Source organism: Archocentrus centrarchus, chromosome 14 (assembly GCF_007364275.1).
Source record: "Archocentrus centrarchus isolate MPI-CPG fArcCen1 chromosome 14, fArcCen1, whole genome shotgun sequence".
Lineage (NCBI taxonomy): Eukaryota > Metazoa > Chordata > Actinopteri > Cichliformes > Cichlidae > Archocentrus > Archocentrus centrarchus.
This window is the reverse complement of record NC_044359.1, coordinates 12,310,134-12,325,307: the sequence shown is the minus strand read 5'-3', so window position 1 is coordinate 12,325,307 and position 15,174 is coordinate 12,310,134. Positions and strand designations below refer to the sequence as shown.

The following is a 15,174-nucleotide window of genomic DNA, read 5'->3' as shown; positions in this document are numbered from 1 at the left end:
AACAATGGACAACAAATAACGTGAATTTTCAAAAAGGTCACAATAAAACCTCTTTGACTGGGTTTAATCTCATAACTTGGTTTGCAAACAGCTCATTCATGACTTTTTTTTTTTGATAGAGAAATGCCATTAACTGGCTGCTGATAATGCATAATCCCTCCATTTGAATGCAGTAAGTCTAAATGCCATTTTTATAACTGAGATGGTCCAGGATCTGTGCTTTTTTGTTTGAATATTATTCTCCTGACTCAAGTCAAAGTCAGAGAAAGACATAAATCCCATACAGTACACAGATACAGACTGTCTTCTTCTGATAAACACACATATTTACTGCCATCATCATCATCGACTTCACATGAGGAAACCCCTTTCTTCCTTTAGAGGCAGGCATATTCATTGAAGCAATGGGAAGGCTGCCAAAATGACCCATCAGAGATTGACGGGGGTTAAGCTCCCATAATCAATATGACACCGCTAAGTGCCCTTTGATTGAGCTGCACGTAGTGTAAAAGGACATTTCTGTGTGCCTGGCTGCTCTTGCCACCAAGAAATGCAGCATTTGTCCAAAGCTAAACGGTCTTCTGAATGTCATTGTCACGGGTACATTAACTTTTATATGAGTCTGAGAGACAGACTTTGAGTGAGGATGAACGGCCATTTTCATTAGAGTGGCTGCGTCTTGCCATTAAGGGTGCTGTCAGATGGACGGGGACAGAAATGGTTTGCATGGGGGTTCACAGGCAAAGTCTGGACATTTCATTCCTTCTCTTAAGATGTACCACAAGGAGCGGGAGCGGTGAAGGCAGTGGCTAAATTTGCTGGTGTGAAACCCCGTGTCACTAGGCAACTGGATCTGATGGCTCCTTTGTTTGGGGTGAAAGGTTGGAAGCACTCGTACTAATCTCCTTGCTTCACAATTAACGAACACAGGAGAGCTGCTCGAACCTCTTCCCGCTCTCAAACAACAACAACAAAAAGAAAAGGCTTGAAAGACTCCTCTATTGTTCCTCCTTCTCAGTCCCTGCTCCCCCGCCTCTCTCCACGCTAATCGAAAGGTATTTGCACTGTAAATTAAAATGGCCCTCGCGCGTTGCTGTTTTAACACTGACGCGCTCTCCTAAGATGTCCACAAACAGTTCCAATCTAATTACAAAGGGAGATTTACTTCAAATAACTCTGTGGACAAAAGAACCCTGACTATTGTTGACGCTGGGCCACTGTTCCACATCTCTTTCTCTCTTTCACTCTCTTGGGCGAATCCTTTTATATTCAAAGTCCTCGCCTTGCCAAGGTTAAAATGTGATGGGATATCTGAAAGTAGGGAACCTCCTAACAAAAGCGGCCTTTTAATTCTCTGGATGGAAAAGGCCTTCGTTGATTTCCACTGTTCTGTCTCTTTACTTTTCTATCCTTTTTTTTTTTTTTTCCTTAACCAAGCAGATCTTGGACAAAGCCGCAGCGGCTGACATGCAAATGTAACAGGGAGAATAGCGGCGTCCAAGGGAGTTAAGATTGTCCGACAACGGGATGTGCTCACTGGGGTTGCATTGTGACGTACAGCTAAGACGCATCCTCAGGGTCGAAAGAGGGAAGAAGGGGATGGTGGATATTGGCTGGCCAGATTTGCAGCATGTCCTGCTGACTTCCATTTTATGGGCCGTGAATCGCAGAGCCCTCTGGAAGTCTATAATCCGCCCCCACTGCCCACCCTCCCTCTGCCCATACCACATCATTTTATTGGTCTCTCTGGATGTGTGGCTGCTGTCCGTACTTTACAATGATCCATCCATGTGGGGATTCTCTCGCAGCCAGACTGTTGCACCACTATGGACATCCCAATTTGCTACTGGATCCCACCCACCTATTTTCCCCTTATAAGAATACTACCTCCCTGTCTGACATGCTGTTGTCCCATGGTTTCCTGTGGCGATGCCTCAATGCGACTGTGCCCACCATGACACTAAGCCTCGCCACTGAAGCTCTGCAGTGCAGGGGCCCAGTTGGGTATTTCTCAATGAATGAAGCTGGGTGCAGGGAAATGTAGCAGTGCCAGCTCTCATTCACACATTTTATCTCATTTACACACAAGCCACACATCCTCTATTCACATAGGCTGCTGTGCATAACACTCATGGTTGTGGCGGATGATTACTACCGGGTGCTGGTCACACTGCACCCCTGCTCAGTATCCATCAGCCAAACAGAGGATCTTCCTCCGCCTGGAAAAACTCATTTAGATCTTATCTGAGGAAAAATTTGTTTGCTGAGGGAGAAGGAGGAGGTTAGTAGCAGAAGCGACTGTAGTCTAGGCTAGTGCTGCTTGATTTAATTTAGCCTCCGATAGTGTCTCTGACCACTTGTACTCTTCTTATTTTGGAAAGTGAGAGAGACTGAGTGCCAAGGAGGGGGAGATCGAGGAAGGCAGCAAGACAGAGGTATTTGTTTGCAGAGACACGGGTAAAGTGAACTGTGGGGGCTTAAATGATCAGATTAGAGACATTTTAATGACAAATAGAACTGGGTGAATATAAACTGAACGCAGCTCGAAAGATGAGGGCATCCTCGGTGCACGGATCTATATAGCTCCACAGAAACTTAATTATCTGTCAATTATCTAACAAAACACAAATAAAACAAAGCTTGTTATTTTGAAATGCGAATCCTTTTGACCAAACAAGCAATATGAAAATGTTTGACAAATACTTTGTACACACCATAGCCTAAATCTAATAAAATAAAGACAATAAAAACCTTCCACTGAACACCCCCCATTTGTGCCCCGATGGAGAGTTCAGTGTCATACAGATCAAACATGACACCATTTTCCAGCAATTTCCTGTTATACTATCAACATTATGCCCGTGCAAGTCTTCCTGTTGGCCTGCCACGGCGAACATGGCACCTGATGGCCACTGTGACCCAAAATGCCTCATGTGAGCCGTCTCACCAGCCGCGCACAGACAGACAGGCAGACGGATAATCTGCCTCCGACCATGGACAGCTTGCTCAATTATGAGTGGGATGCTGAAAAAACAAGCATTAGCATGGTGCTAATCAGCATTTTGACTCACCAGATGACACCAACAGGAAGCTCAACACGCCAGCATTTTGTGATCAGAAGTCATAATGCTAATGCACATCTGCCCTTTGACGGAGAGCTGCACTAAACTGAAACGACTCATAAACACGCTCATTGTATCTTCCTCGTGATCATTTCATTTAAACAGCAGACAGCAGCTAAGAGCAATCAGAAGGTTGAGTGCAAAACTATCCACACTTAGAGTGTCCAGGGGGTTGCACGCTTGTTTCCTATATGCGCCTGTTTGTCCGCAGTATCAGCAACACATGTGTAGCGCTGCCTGCCTGGCCTGGAAGAATATTTGCTTTGCTTATTGCCGCCCTAATGCTCACTGACAACTTAATAACATCACAATTAACTAAATGCTAAACAGATGCCAGTGCTGGACTAATGTGATTGAGACAATCGGCACTTTTGACGTGACCCCTGTGTAGCACTGCCATTGGCCTAATTTGCTTGAGTGACATGACTGGACTCTGTGTGTGTGTGTGTGAGAGAGAGAGTGTGTGTGTGTGTGTGTGTCTTTTTGTATTTGAAGCAAATGATTGCGAGGCCACCAGTGTGAAGAATTTACTAGGAAGAAAAAGATAAAAGAAATAATGTGGCTTAAAAGTGCTCCTTATTTCTGACCAGCATACCCTTGTTGTACACCCCCCTCCCCCCTCCCTCCCTCCCTTTCCAGCCCTCTCTATCCAGCCAAACTATTTCTGGCTTGAGAAAAGAAAGTGTTTACTCTGCGGCCGAGGCCTGCTGGAATCACGCTGTGTTCCCACTGGCTAAACCCACTATTGCCACTCCATGGTTTGCATATTTTCCCTGTATTACGAGACGTTAAAAAAAGACAGAGGGAGATAAAGAAAGAAAAAGAGAGAGAAAGAAAGCGAAAAGAATAAGAGCCCCCCTCCCATTATACATGGATTTTCTCTGGTGCTGCTGTGTGTGTGTGTGTGTGTGTGTGTGTGTGTGTGTGTGTGTGTGTGTGTGTGTGTGTGTGTGTGTGTGTGTGTGTGTGTGTGTGTGTGTGTGAGGACACATACAGATGATTCATGTATAAACAGGAACACCAACAGTTAGACAACAAATTCTTCTGAGGTCTTTGGACTGCAAACTAATTTCTATGGGAGTCACATGGGAGATCAGTCCCTGTTGTTTCTAGAGCTATATTCATACTGAATGTAACTTTAATTTGGCACTTGAATGTGCTGATTCCACTGCAGATTACAAAGTGTGCATTTGTGGATATATGGTTCAGAATGAACTGCAGGGCTTGTAAAATGAATCCCTAATAGTAAAAATCTACTTTAATTTCAATTTATTGCATTTTGTGTGTGTGTGTGTGTGTGTGTGAGAGAAACTTTCTGTGTGCACATATTGTGACCTTTTGCTTTTCAGCACCAAGCTGCACTTTAATCATGTGGAATGTGAGTGTGGTGGGTTTATCAATAGAAAACATATAAATGATGGTGCTGATGAAAATAATCCCATGACAAGAAGAGAGATAAAGATAGCTGAAGTACAGATTGTGTGAAAAACAGCAGCTCAGAGCTGAGAACACTCTTATAGAGACCGAAAGGGAGCGGCTTTACTGGAAATGCTAACTGAAAATGACACGTTGGAAGCGGTCATGTTTAAATGAGCACAACAGTTTCACAATGTGATATTATGGTGTGGAACAAAATCCAAATTAAAATAGCTTTGGAAAAACTTTACAGCTGATCACAAAGAGGAAATGACACTCTGCACAGCATCGATGGGCTGCTGTAGCTTTTCTGCCAGATACACTGACTGTAGCCAAATTTATTTTGCATAGTCTGGATTAATAACTAACTTGGTAAAGTTCAATAACAATTAACATTACACTCCCCCACCCCCAAATAAAAATAAATAATTAAAAGTGATAAACTACATTATCAGTAGAATAACAAAATTTGATGCTCATGCTGACATTGAAACAACAGTTTTAGACTAAATAAATAACCTAACCTGGGTGCTTGCAAGTGTTCCCAGTGGAAAAGACGATGTTCCTGTTTGTATGTTATGCCATGCATGCCAACTTAGATTCTGATCAACAACCAAATATATATATAGTTTATACCAAATGTGCTATTCAAAAACTTTGATTAATTGAATATCTCACTGAAATTTGGGGAATTGTGACAACTCATACCTGCATACACAGCTTTAAAAAAGCGGTTTCTGGTTGATCCACATCCATACCTGCTTCCTGTCAATCACCTGACAACCACATTATGAAAGTGAAGTGTTCACCATAAAGGAGAAAAAAAATCATGTCTGTATGTTACATTTGCTTGGCAAGATAGCTAACAGTGCAAGGTTAGGACTTATGGAAGACTTGCATCAGTACATACCCTGGTTAAGAGCTGAGGGACAGCAGTCGGTGTGTTACCGTGCTAAGTGACAGCAGTATTTTTGTTAAAGACAAGAGCTCCATGAAAGCCAGACAGACTGCGTTCTTTGCTCACAAAAGCCATGAAGTGAGTCCCAGTTTTGAGAGGGAGAGACTCTACCATCCAATTTGGGAAAATATGTGACAAAAATTAACCATCAGTAGATGTAATGCAACTCACAAGTGCATTCAGCTCCAAAACACTGGCATTCCTGGATTTGTGTGCACGTCTGCGTGTTTCACAACACTGCCAAAGAAGGGAGTAGTTTGTATTGTGTGCCTGTGCATGTGTATTTGCACGAGTTCAATTGATAAAAGCAGCCACATGATGTTTTGATGCTGCTTCCCCTGGCATCCAGCCCCCACTCCCCCTCTCCCCGCCACTTGCACACACATGCAAAATAGCTTGCCCATTATGAATGCCGACAAGTTCAGGAATGCCTCAGCAGCCTCCAAACTATCCCATGGTTTTGGATAAGCACTTGCTATGTATCGGATGACATAAGGCAGCTTGAGTAAGGTAGAGGTGTGTGCATGGGCAGCTGTTTAATAAGCCATGGACAGACAAAGTGAGAAAGAGACAGAGGTTGAGTCAGACTGCAGCTGATCAGGCCAACAGAAGAGATGCCACAATAGTTCCCATTCAAAGCAGCAAGAAACAGCCACAGTTTTAGAGGCCAAATATTGTCATCAGAGAACATTAGCCAAGGGCTGAAGCACTGCCAAGAGGCAGGCAGAGATCAAAACTAGCTTTGATGGCCAACAGTAACCCCCTGCTTCCACCAGATGCCCTCTCTCATATTTTGTGTCTTGGGTACTGTACACAGATTTCTGTATAAATATATCCATATTTGTTTTTAAGTTCAAACTAATCTGATGTATATTTGCTTTTCCTTTCTCTCTCTCTCTCTTTTTTAAAACCTTTTTAGCCATCAAAGATATTCTTAGAACTTAAAGGTTTTCATTCTTCTCATTTAAAAGTAGCATCAAATTATAGCATTTGCCATCTCACACAACCAGCACAGCATTACAGGAGAGTGTCAAAGCAGAGTGGATCTGCAGAGAGACTTTTTCACTCAACATAAATCCCAATGTACCAAAATTAGGAACACTTCACCTCGAGGGCTGAGATAGTCCTTTTGAATGGAACTAAATTAGTAAAATAATAAATTACATCTGCTTCTAGAGATCAAAGCCAGAATTTTCTGTTTTTGCTAGTACAGTATTGATACAGAATTGATAGAAATTTTCCCTATCTTACAGGGAAACCATAAAAGGCTAGCATTCTGCTAGTACACGCTGATTGGTCACTTAATGATTTCCAAACAATAACTATAACTTAGCTCAGAGTACAGCTGTATCAAAACACTGCTACCAGGTGGCCGCTGCTCATCTGACGCATGAGATCAAAATGGCAAATGCTGTAAACGGACTTCCATCTCTAATATTTACATAAAGGCATTTAACTATCTGAAAAAAATCTAAAATCTATAATCATACAGTATGTATGGTATCAACCTCCTCTGTCACAAACAAATTGGTAGAAAAAAAAGAGCTCCAGCTCTATAGCATCTCATTCATTCTTGCCTATCCCCAGGAGCACCCCATTTGAAACTGGATATATAGAGAATTCTCCTGACAACAGTTTTCACTGGTTACAGTCAGAGAAAACATTTGTTTACATCACTCATTCTGTGACCGCGGACCAACTTGCTACATGCCGTCAACCGCGACGTGAATGATTAATCTTTGAATGTCACCATATGCATATCAAATCAAAAACATGCCAGAAACAAGGAAGGAAACGATGCACACACCTAGAAGAAATGATAATGGGACCAACAACTGACTTTTTTGAGACCCAATCATATTCAGGTCAAATTATTTTTTTTGTAGTGTTTGGGTGAATTCGTGTCATCCTGTCTGTAAGCACAACAATTCAACAACTTTCTAATAAAACTTTGTGGCGTTATGTGGGGTCATGTTAACGATCCATTAATATTTGGCTCAAATGCACCGAGGTCTTCAAGGTCAACTTAATGACTTATTGGTCACAAAGTGACAAGAAGCCTTTTAACTCAGAAACTATGATTCTTACAAGTGTCAACATATAAAAAGTACTGTATAAAGATTTAAAATATCATGTTACATTTGACCTCTGACCACTCCTTTACGGTCAATAGATTGATAGGAACATAGGAAATGACATAGGAAATGATATACAGTATGGGGATTTTAAATATCAGGTTATTTGGGATCTCTGACCTCTTCTTCAAGGTCAAATAAGGTCAAAGATTCAGAAAATGTCATTTATCGTTAAAACTCTGCTTAAATTCTGCTGCCTTTGTTTTGGCAACATGTAGCAAATGATTCTGGTATTTGGGTTTCAATAGGAGGAATAACAAAAGCCTGCTCTTTGCACTTGTTTTTACTCCACTACTTCTTGAAGTACGTTTTAAAAGAACTAAGAAAATAAAATGAATATATACAAAATACAATACTATTCCCGTAAAAGGAAACACTGAGCAGAGAGTGAGCTGTCTCGACGGAGGTTTCTGCTCCCGGAGCGCTTCTTGTTCCTGGCCGAGTTTGATACCAAACGCACACGTATGTAATTTGCATTAACAAGACTCTTAGAAATTCATGCTGAAAAAGGGCCTTGCTTTCAGAATGGGAATGTCAAAGGTCAATTGTTCAAATTCAGAGACGTGCATGTCACATTGTAAGTGTACAGTGGCCAATGACCATAAAGAAAGAGAAAGTGAAACTGAAAATCAGAGGGTGCAGTTAAAGTGGCTCATCATTTCACCGCAGCCGATTTTCCACACTCTTATTCCACATGGAAGGCCGGCACATGGATGATTACTATGCTATTACTGGTGCTGCTGCTCCAGTTGTCTGGCTGGAAGACACGTCTGGCTCTAGCTGCGGCTGCCCCCTGCAACCCCTTCCATTCGTTCCAGACTGGAATGCCTATATTTAGAGTGCTCCTTTCCGCTGTTATGGCTGTTGAATCATTAGCCTCGTTTAACCCTTTTTTACCTCCAATGAGCTGATTGGCTGAGGGCATGCCCCTTAGGAGTAGTACCCCCCCACACCAAATCCTGACTACATTGCCCCACCTTCCCCTGTCAAATGTTGAGGAGGTCTCTGTGTGTGTGGTAGAGCAAAGAGAAAGTATAGCCACTCGCAGAGAGCTTCTACTGGGAGCTTGAGGGTCATGGCTTCAGATGAAGGACAAAACACAAGATGATAATGATAAAGTGTGGCTATTTTTGAGATCTGCTTCTGGTCTCAGAGTGCTTTGGCAGCACTCTTGTCTCTCATTTCCTTTTGTTTGATAAATTTGGGGAATGGCTGACACGGCCAGGTTGATTGGTTTGTTGGGAATCCCTTGACCTTTCTGTCAATGTACCCATTAGGCCAAAGTGTCTACAAGTACAAAAGACATCAAAATGTGATGAACAGGTTGCTGTAAAAATATATTACCACATATATACATCATGCTACCCCACATTAACACAAAATCTACACTTATTCACATCCCTGGGTGAAATATGTGAACAATATACATTCAGTTAAAACATGTAGACATAATTGACAAAATCTGAGTATAAAATAGCAAGTATAGAAACAACCTAAAGTACTGCTTCACATGGAATATTTATGACGCATATCCTGACAGCTATGAGTCAAAATTAACCTCTTTGCACCACCTTGCTTTTTTTTTTTTTTTTTTTTTTTTTTCCCGAGCTGTAAATTATGCACCAAAATTTTCCATCAACCCTCAAATTAGCAACAGAGAGGGACTCCAGGACAGGGTCAAATTATTGTGGAGTGATTTTCTAAAATGTTTCAAAATCTATAAAAAGGTATAAATGTAAAAATAAATAAATAAAGGCCTCCCATTCACGCAAGCATGAAACAACACTGAATCCTGCAGAACTTATTCAAGGTGCACCATGTCCAGAACAAAGTGGTGGCAATCTGAGACACAATCCAGCACCCAAATTAAAGAGTTCATCACAAGCATTAAAACCATTTTGGGGCCATCACACATCTGCTGAAGGGGGATTTACTTCTTCCCATTTACATCTTGGCACCTGCATCATCCTCGTCTTGCCATCTTCATAGCTGAGCACTGATAAACAACTTTGGCCTGCCAAGTTTTCGTGGTTTGTTGATTACTGTTGGGCCTGCCTTGATTTAGGGCAAGTAGGACTAATCCAAGATGATGCGAACTATCTCTCAATCCATGGCTCCAGTTAGCCAGAGACAGCTGAAGGAGGGTTCATCTACACTAATACTGTTTGGTTTTAAATAGTACAAATAGTTTCTGAGATTAGAAAATTCAACCAGGTCTCAACTTTTCTCATTTTTAATTTGATCTGATTACTATACTTCTGCCGCTTTCCTCACCATTTTGAGTTTTTGAAACCTTTACATCATCAACGTGATTTTTTCCCCTGAAAAACCTGATTTATCCAATCAGAGACATGCAGTTCTACTTTAAGCAATAACCTGCATAAAAATGATGAATGCAGCAAAAAAATTATCAAATTAAAACTCATATATGCAATTTTTGTTAATCTGTCTGGAGGTTTAATAAACACTTCATTTAAAAAAAAAAAATCAGAATTTTCTGGCAATTATTTCATTTTTACAGGGTTAAAAGAATTTCTCACTAAATATGCCAGTTGTTTAACTCGCAGTATGTACAGCCTATTTCATAAATAAGCAGGGAGAGCACAGTAAGCTGGAACTTTCAGGACAAAATCAAGCAGAGAAGCTCATAATCCTTCTGTTTGTGTGCATGGTCATGATGACATGTCTGAGTGTGTGTGTGTGCTCATACCGGTGTGGATCTGCCGGTGAGCCTCCAGGGATTCTTCTGTCTGGAACTGGGCGCCGCACTGGTCACAAACTATGGCCTTCTCACCAGCTGGACAAGAGACAGAAAGTGGATGCTTATTACACACTGAGAAAATATGCATGAAACGGGGAGAGGAAACAGGGCATTTTAAAGCTGAGATGAGACAAATTAAGGAAATAAAATTGACTCCAAACTGTCAGCACTGACGTGTTTTTTTTTTTTTTTTTTTTTTTTACTATTGCTTTACACTTTAAAGATATTAGTAATGTAAAAGCTTTTCTCCAATGATAAAATGCGCTCCTCATAATTAATTCCCCCAAAAAATTCAGAGTTATGTTTGACCATGCTACAAAAGGATATTTACTAATATACCAGTTTAAGGTATTTCAACTAGAAAAATATCAAAATTGCTACTGGCCTGAAAAAGCACTGGTAGAGCTTTAATAATCAGGTTTCAGGCTGACTGAGAACAGACGCCACGTGGAGAGGACCCGAATGAATAAATGCAGGTTTAAGATCATTATAATTGCAACCACTACCTTGATGCACATCCTGTGTGAGAATTGTCAAAATATTGTAATCTGATGAGAAATAATCACTTTCTATCTGATCTGGTGGAGCACTGATGTTGAAAAATGATTGACAATTTTTTGCAGCACTATTCAAAGATCAGACTTTAACATTATTTCACCCTTTTTTTTTTAAGAATTTAGAGGAATATTTTTCCAACTTCTGATTGATTAATGGGTGGACTCTACAATATAATTAAGCCTGCATTACAATTAGCTCTGTTACTCGATGAGTCAGTCTATTCCACCTTCAGAACAGTCAGATTCAGCTCCAGATTTAATGAATATGCAAGTGGCAGAAGGTGTCATCTCCTTTTCTGACTAATGTAGTCGGATTGCCCCCCCCCCAATTTCAAATAGTTAAAAAACAGGCCCTTGTTACTGTGACCAACACATCCTCATTTCTAAGTGACAGATCAAGTCGATCGCTGGTGAATTTCAAAACTGCGAAGCAGCAAAATACCCACATTTGGAGAGAGGTGAGGTGGCGTCTGGATCAAACAACAGACTTTCAGGAGACTCAGATTTGAATGGGGTTAGAAAAACACAATGGTCTGTGTTAAATAGAGCCTTTCACAGCCATATGTTCAAAAGGCAAACTTCTCCCATCTGCAACACGCTTATCCTCCATTTTCCTGCTTTCTGAAAAGGCTGGACGCTTCACATGCGAGGACACTGACAGAGACGGAATCACTTTAACCTTTAAAAATTAACCACCGTTGTTGTTTTTCTGGTGAGGCCGGGCTGGTTTTTAACATACGCTTGTCACCATGTTAGCTATTGTGAATGTGAAATTTTTCTAACTTCTACACCAACAGTGTTTGTGCAGACACAAATCGCACCAGCTTAATATACATAACTGGCATGAACTTGAAGTAGGCTCTTGACTCAAAACCATGAAGTTATCACTGTGTGCTCTTGCACTTTTGTCACATCACACCTTACTTCTGTTAATTCAAGTACATCAAGTATTGTATATAGCCCTTGAGCTGTGGTCTGAATTGCCATGTTCACCTGCATATTATGAATGTGTACAACCTTGTACAACAATTAAAAAAAAAAAAAAAAGGAAGTGTGCTGTGGAAGGGTACATCAGATCAGGCTCAGGCAAACAACTTTTTATTGCACGGCAATGAGCACCGTACACGCCGCACACTTCACACATCAAACACACAGTTTAACATCTGGATATTGTGTGTAGAAAATGGCTGTGCGTGTGTGTGTGGGTGTGTGTCTGTTTCCAGTGCAAGCACAGAGCAATCTCTACTGACTAGACCTTGGTTTGTTCTTGGCACAGCCTCCTGGGTTACGACACCTCCAGAGAGAGAAAGAGAACACAATGAAAACAGGAAGCCAATTCTTAGATGACAGAAAAAAAAAAAAGTCAGGGAGAGATGGCTTGTGTGGTTTTGCAACCGCAGTGACATTAGGGAACGGCCTGTACTGTAATGAGCCCTACCAAAAGCAGAAATGACACGGACCGTACATGACAGAGTGTGCCTGCCAGAACATGCTTATGCAACAAGTTATGCAAAAGATGGTACGCTGCAGAAGTGAGCATGACTGGATCATAAGCCACTGTAATGCGACCTATAAAGCTGGCACGTCCTGCATTTATCTGCAACGTCACAAGATATACATTTCTATTAAACAACTTTTGATTAAAGAGACTGAGCTGGGGAGCAATGCCTTCATTAATTGGATGCATATTCAAGAGGCATAATTTGCTGTTTGAGCGTATGGTGCGCTGGTGTCAAATGCACAGATGAGCATATGGCTGAATTAGCTGGCAAAAGCATCCACTTAACCTTTGGAGAACAAGACATGTAGTGAAGATGTAGATAGAACCCCCTCCCCCTCAGCCCCACTGATGTCCCTGATTTGCATTAATCGCATAGTGCTGCCATTGCTACTTTAACTTCTGATTAATTATCGTCAGAACCGTAATTATTATTTTTATAGGTTGCAGTTGCTCTGTTAACCTTCATCGGACTTTTTCTTGTATTGATTTGAGCTCATTGATTGCCCTTGCAGAGACCAAGTGAGACAATTTTATGACTGCAACTGTGGCTTCACTTTTATCATATGCTGTTGAGAGACTAATCAGAGCTCAAAGTAAATACACATTCATGTCTTTACATATGATATAGAAGCTGCATTGTGTTTACAGCCTGTCCAGCACATGCATATGCACATGTGCATACATTACTGTACAGATCACCATTTCACATAACATGGAAGGTCTTCTTCCAGATAGGTACTGGGCCAATCTAATTTCCCTGATCTATGAAAATCAATTTGCAATAAACTGAAATTTGCTAATAAAAAACAAGCAATCATTTAATAAGTAAGATATAAGAAATACAGTTTCAGTTTACAGCCTCTCTAAATTTATTACCAGGTGCCCTTGAATGGCCTAGATGGGCTCTTCAGATGCCATCAGATCAAACTGTGATTGTGTGCTGCAGCTTCCAGATGTGAGCATATGTGCTGTTAACTGTGCTGTTGCATGTTCCTGTGGGCCTACTGTAAAATACACGATCTGTAGGAAATCTGAACTTTTACATTCATTCATGTCTGCAATAAACAACAGCAATAACGACAAGGTAGTCAGTTCAACACTTGCATAGTAACCAGTAAGTAATGATTCTGCCTCAGAGACAGTGGTGCACTATAACCACTCTTCTGGGAGGCCAAGAGGCGTGTGCTAAATGGGCCAGGGATAGGATTTTAGTGCAGGGCATGCCCCTGCTTGTGGCACAAGGACATAAATTGTCAGGAAATGCCTGCATGGTGCCTTGCTTCAAGGAGAATGGAGTTGTGTGAGGTCAATGTAGGGCAAAAGGGGGGAGGAAAAGTGGAAGAACAAGAATCCAGGGTACACACCGCCAGGCAGCCACCCAGCCAGATGCCCGTCACTCTAGTTAGCCAGCTGAGTGCTAACGGGGGGCCCTCCACTTGGTAACAGCCTCCATTAGCCATTTTTGGTGCCAAATTAAAGTGATAAATCTTGAGGCCCCTTTGATCACAAGAGGGTGAACTTGTTAGTTAGAGGCAGAGGGGTGTAGGGACAGAGGGGACACACTCTGTTACCCTTGTGATTTGGGTTCTGAAATAATAAACTACTGTCTTACCGGGGGGCCCTTTCAAATTCTCAATGTAGAGTCTAAAGGAAGATTATTTTAACACTGAAATGATCCTGATCTTTAACTGAGTGATATTTTCACAAAACATAACAAAAATGATGACATCCCAGTGCAGCTCAGCAGGAAATATCTTAATGAATGAACACTCAAAAAATAATGTGATGTAAATAAAATGTAACCATCCAAAAATCAGAAAGGCAAAATGATAGATGTGCCTCATCTGCACTGTTAGCAGGGACTCCTGTGTCACTCCTGTGCCACAGATTCAGCCCTTAGCTGACATAATAAAAGTTGCACAACCAATGTTGAGTTAGTGTGTGTGTGTTTGTGTGTGCACGGGTGTTGGGAGATAGGGATAGAAGGGTGATCAGGTGCCACATGCCACTGAAGCCACTTCCTTTTTCAGTTCTGCTTTATAAAATATTACACAACTGTTGTTGCACAGCAGTTTGGCTCAGTTATTTCATAAAATACTGTAAAAGAGAACAAGCACAAGAGAGGTCCTCACCCAGCAAGTAAGCTTTCTCTATATACTGTACATACATACACACATACTGGGTCCAACATGAAGGTCAAGCCAATGCAAATAAAGTCTAGTATAAAACAGTTTTTCATAGTTAATCTGCAAAGCTATTATTGTGCATCAACAATCCTTTTTTAGGTGAAGAACCATTAGTAACACACACACACACACACACACACACACACACACACACACACACACACACACACACACACACACACACACACACACACACACACACAGAATAAGCATCCTGTGTCAGCTTTATGTTCCCATAATAAGATGTGGGGCCCCCATCTTGCAGAAACAGTCCTCTTCACCGTTTAAGCCTCCGTGTTACTCTGTTGTTTGTGTTCTACACATTAAAATTGTGATTACGTTGCGCGTGGTTGACTTTAGGTATTACAGGGTGTTTTACTTACAGTAAACTTAACAGCTATGGGCTTCCCCCAGCAGTGACAGCATTTTTTACATGTAGATGTGATGAAGACTGGGGATATGCCCACAGCCTCCAGAGAAAGTGATGGTGCATTCCCTTGCCTGTAATTTCCCCTGACACACTAAGTGCTCATTCTCC

At 41.4% G+C, this 15,174-nt stretch overlaps 1 protein-coding gene across 1 annotated transcript in view; it reads right to left on the bottom strand.

Moving 5' to 3' along the window:
• The window catches only part of zbtb16a (zinc finger and BTB domain containing 16a), a 136,831-nt gene that overhangs the window by 43,214 nt on the left and 78,443 nt on the right, over nucleotides 1-15,174 (bottom strand). Inside the window, exon 4 of the mRNA XM_030747115.1 lies at nucleotides 10,342-10,428. Within this exon, the coding sequence (XP_030602975.1) occupies nucleotides 10,342-10,428 (87 nt within the window). The remainder of the gene's footprint in view (nucleotides 1-10,341; nucleotides 10,429-15,174) is intronic.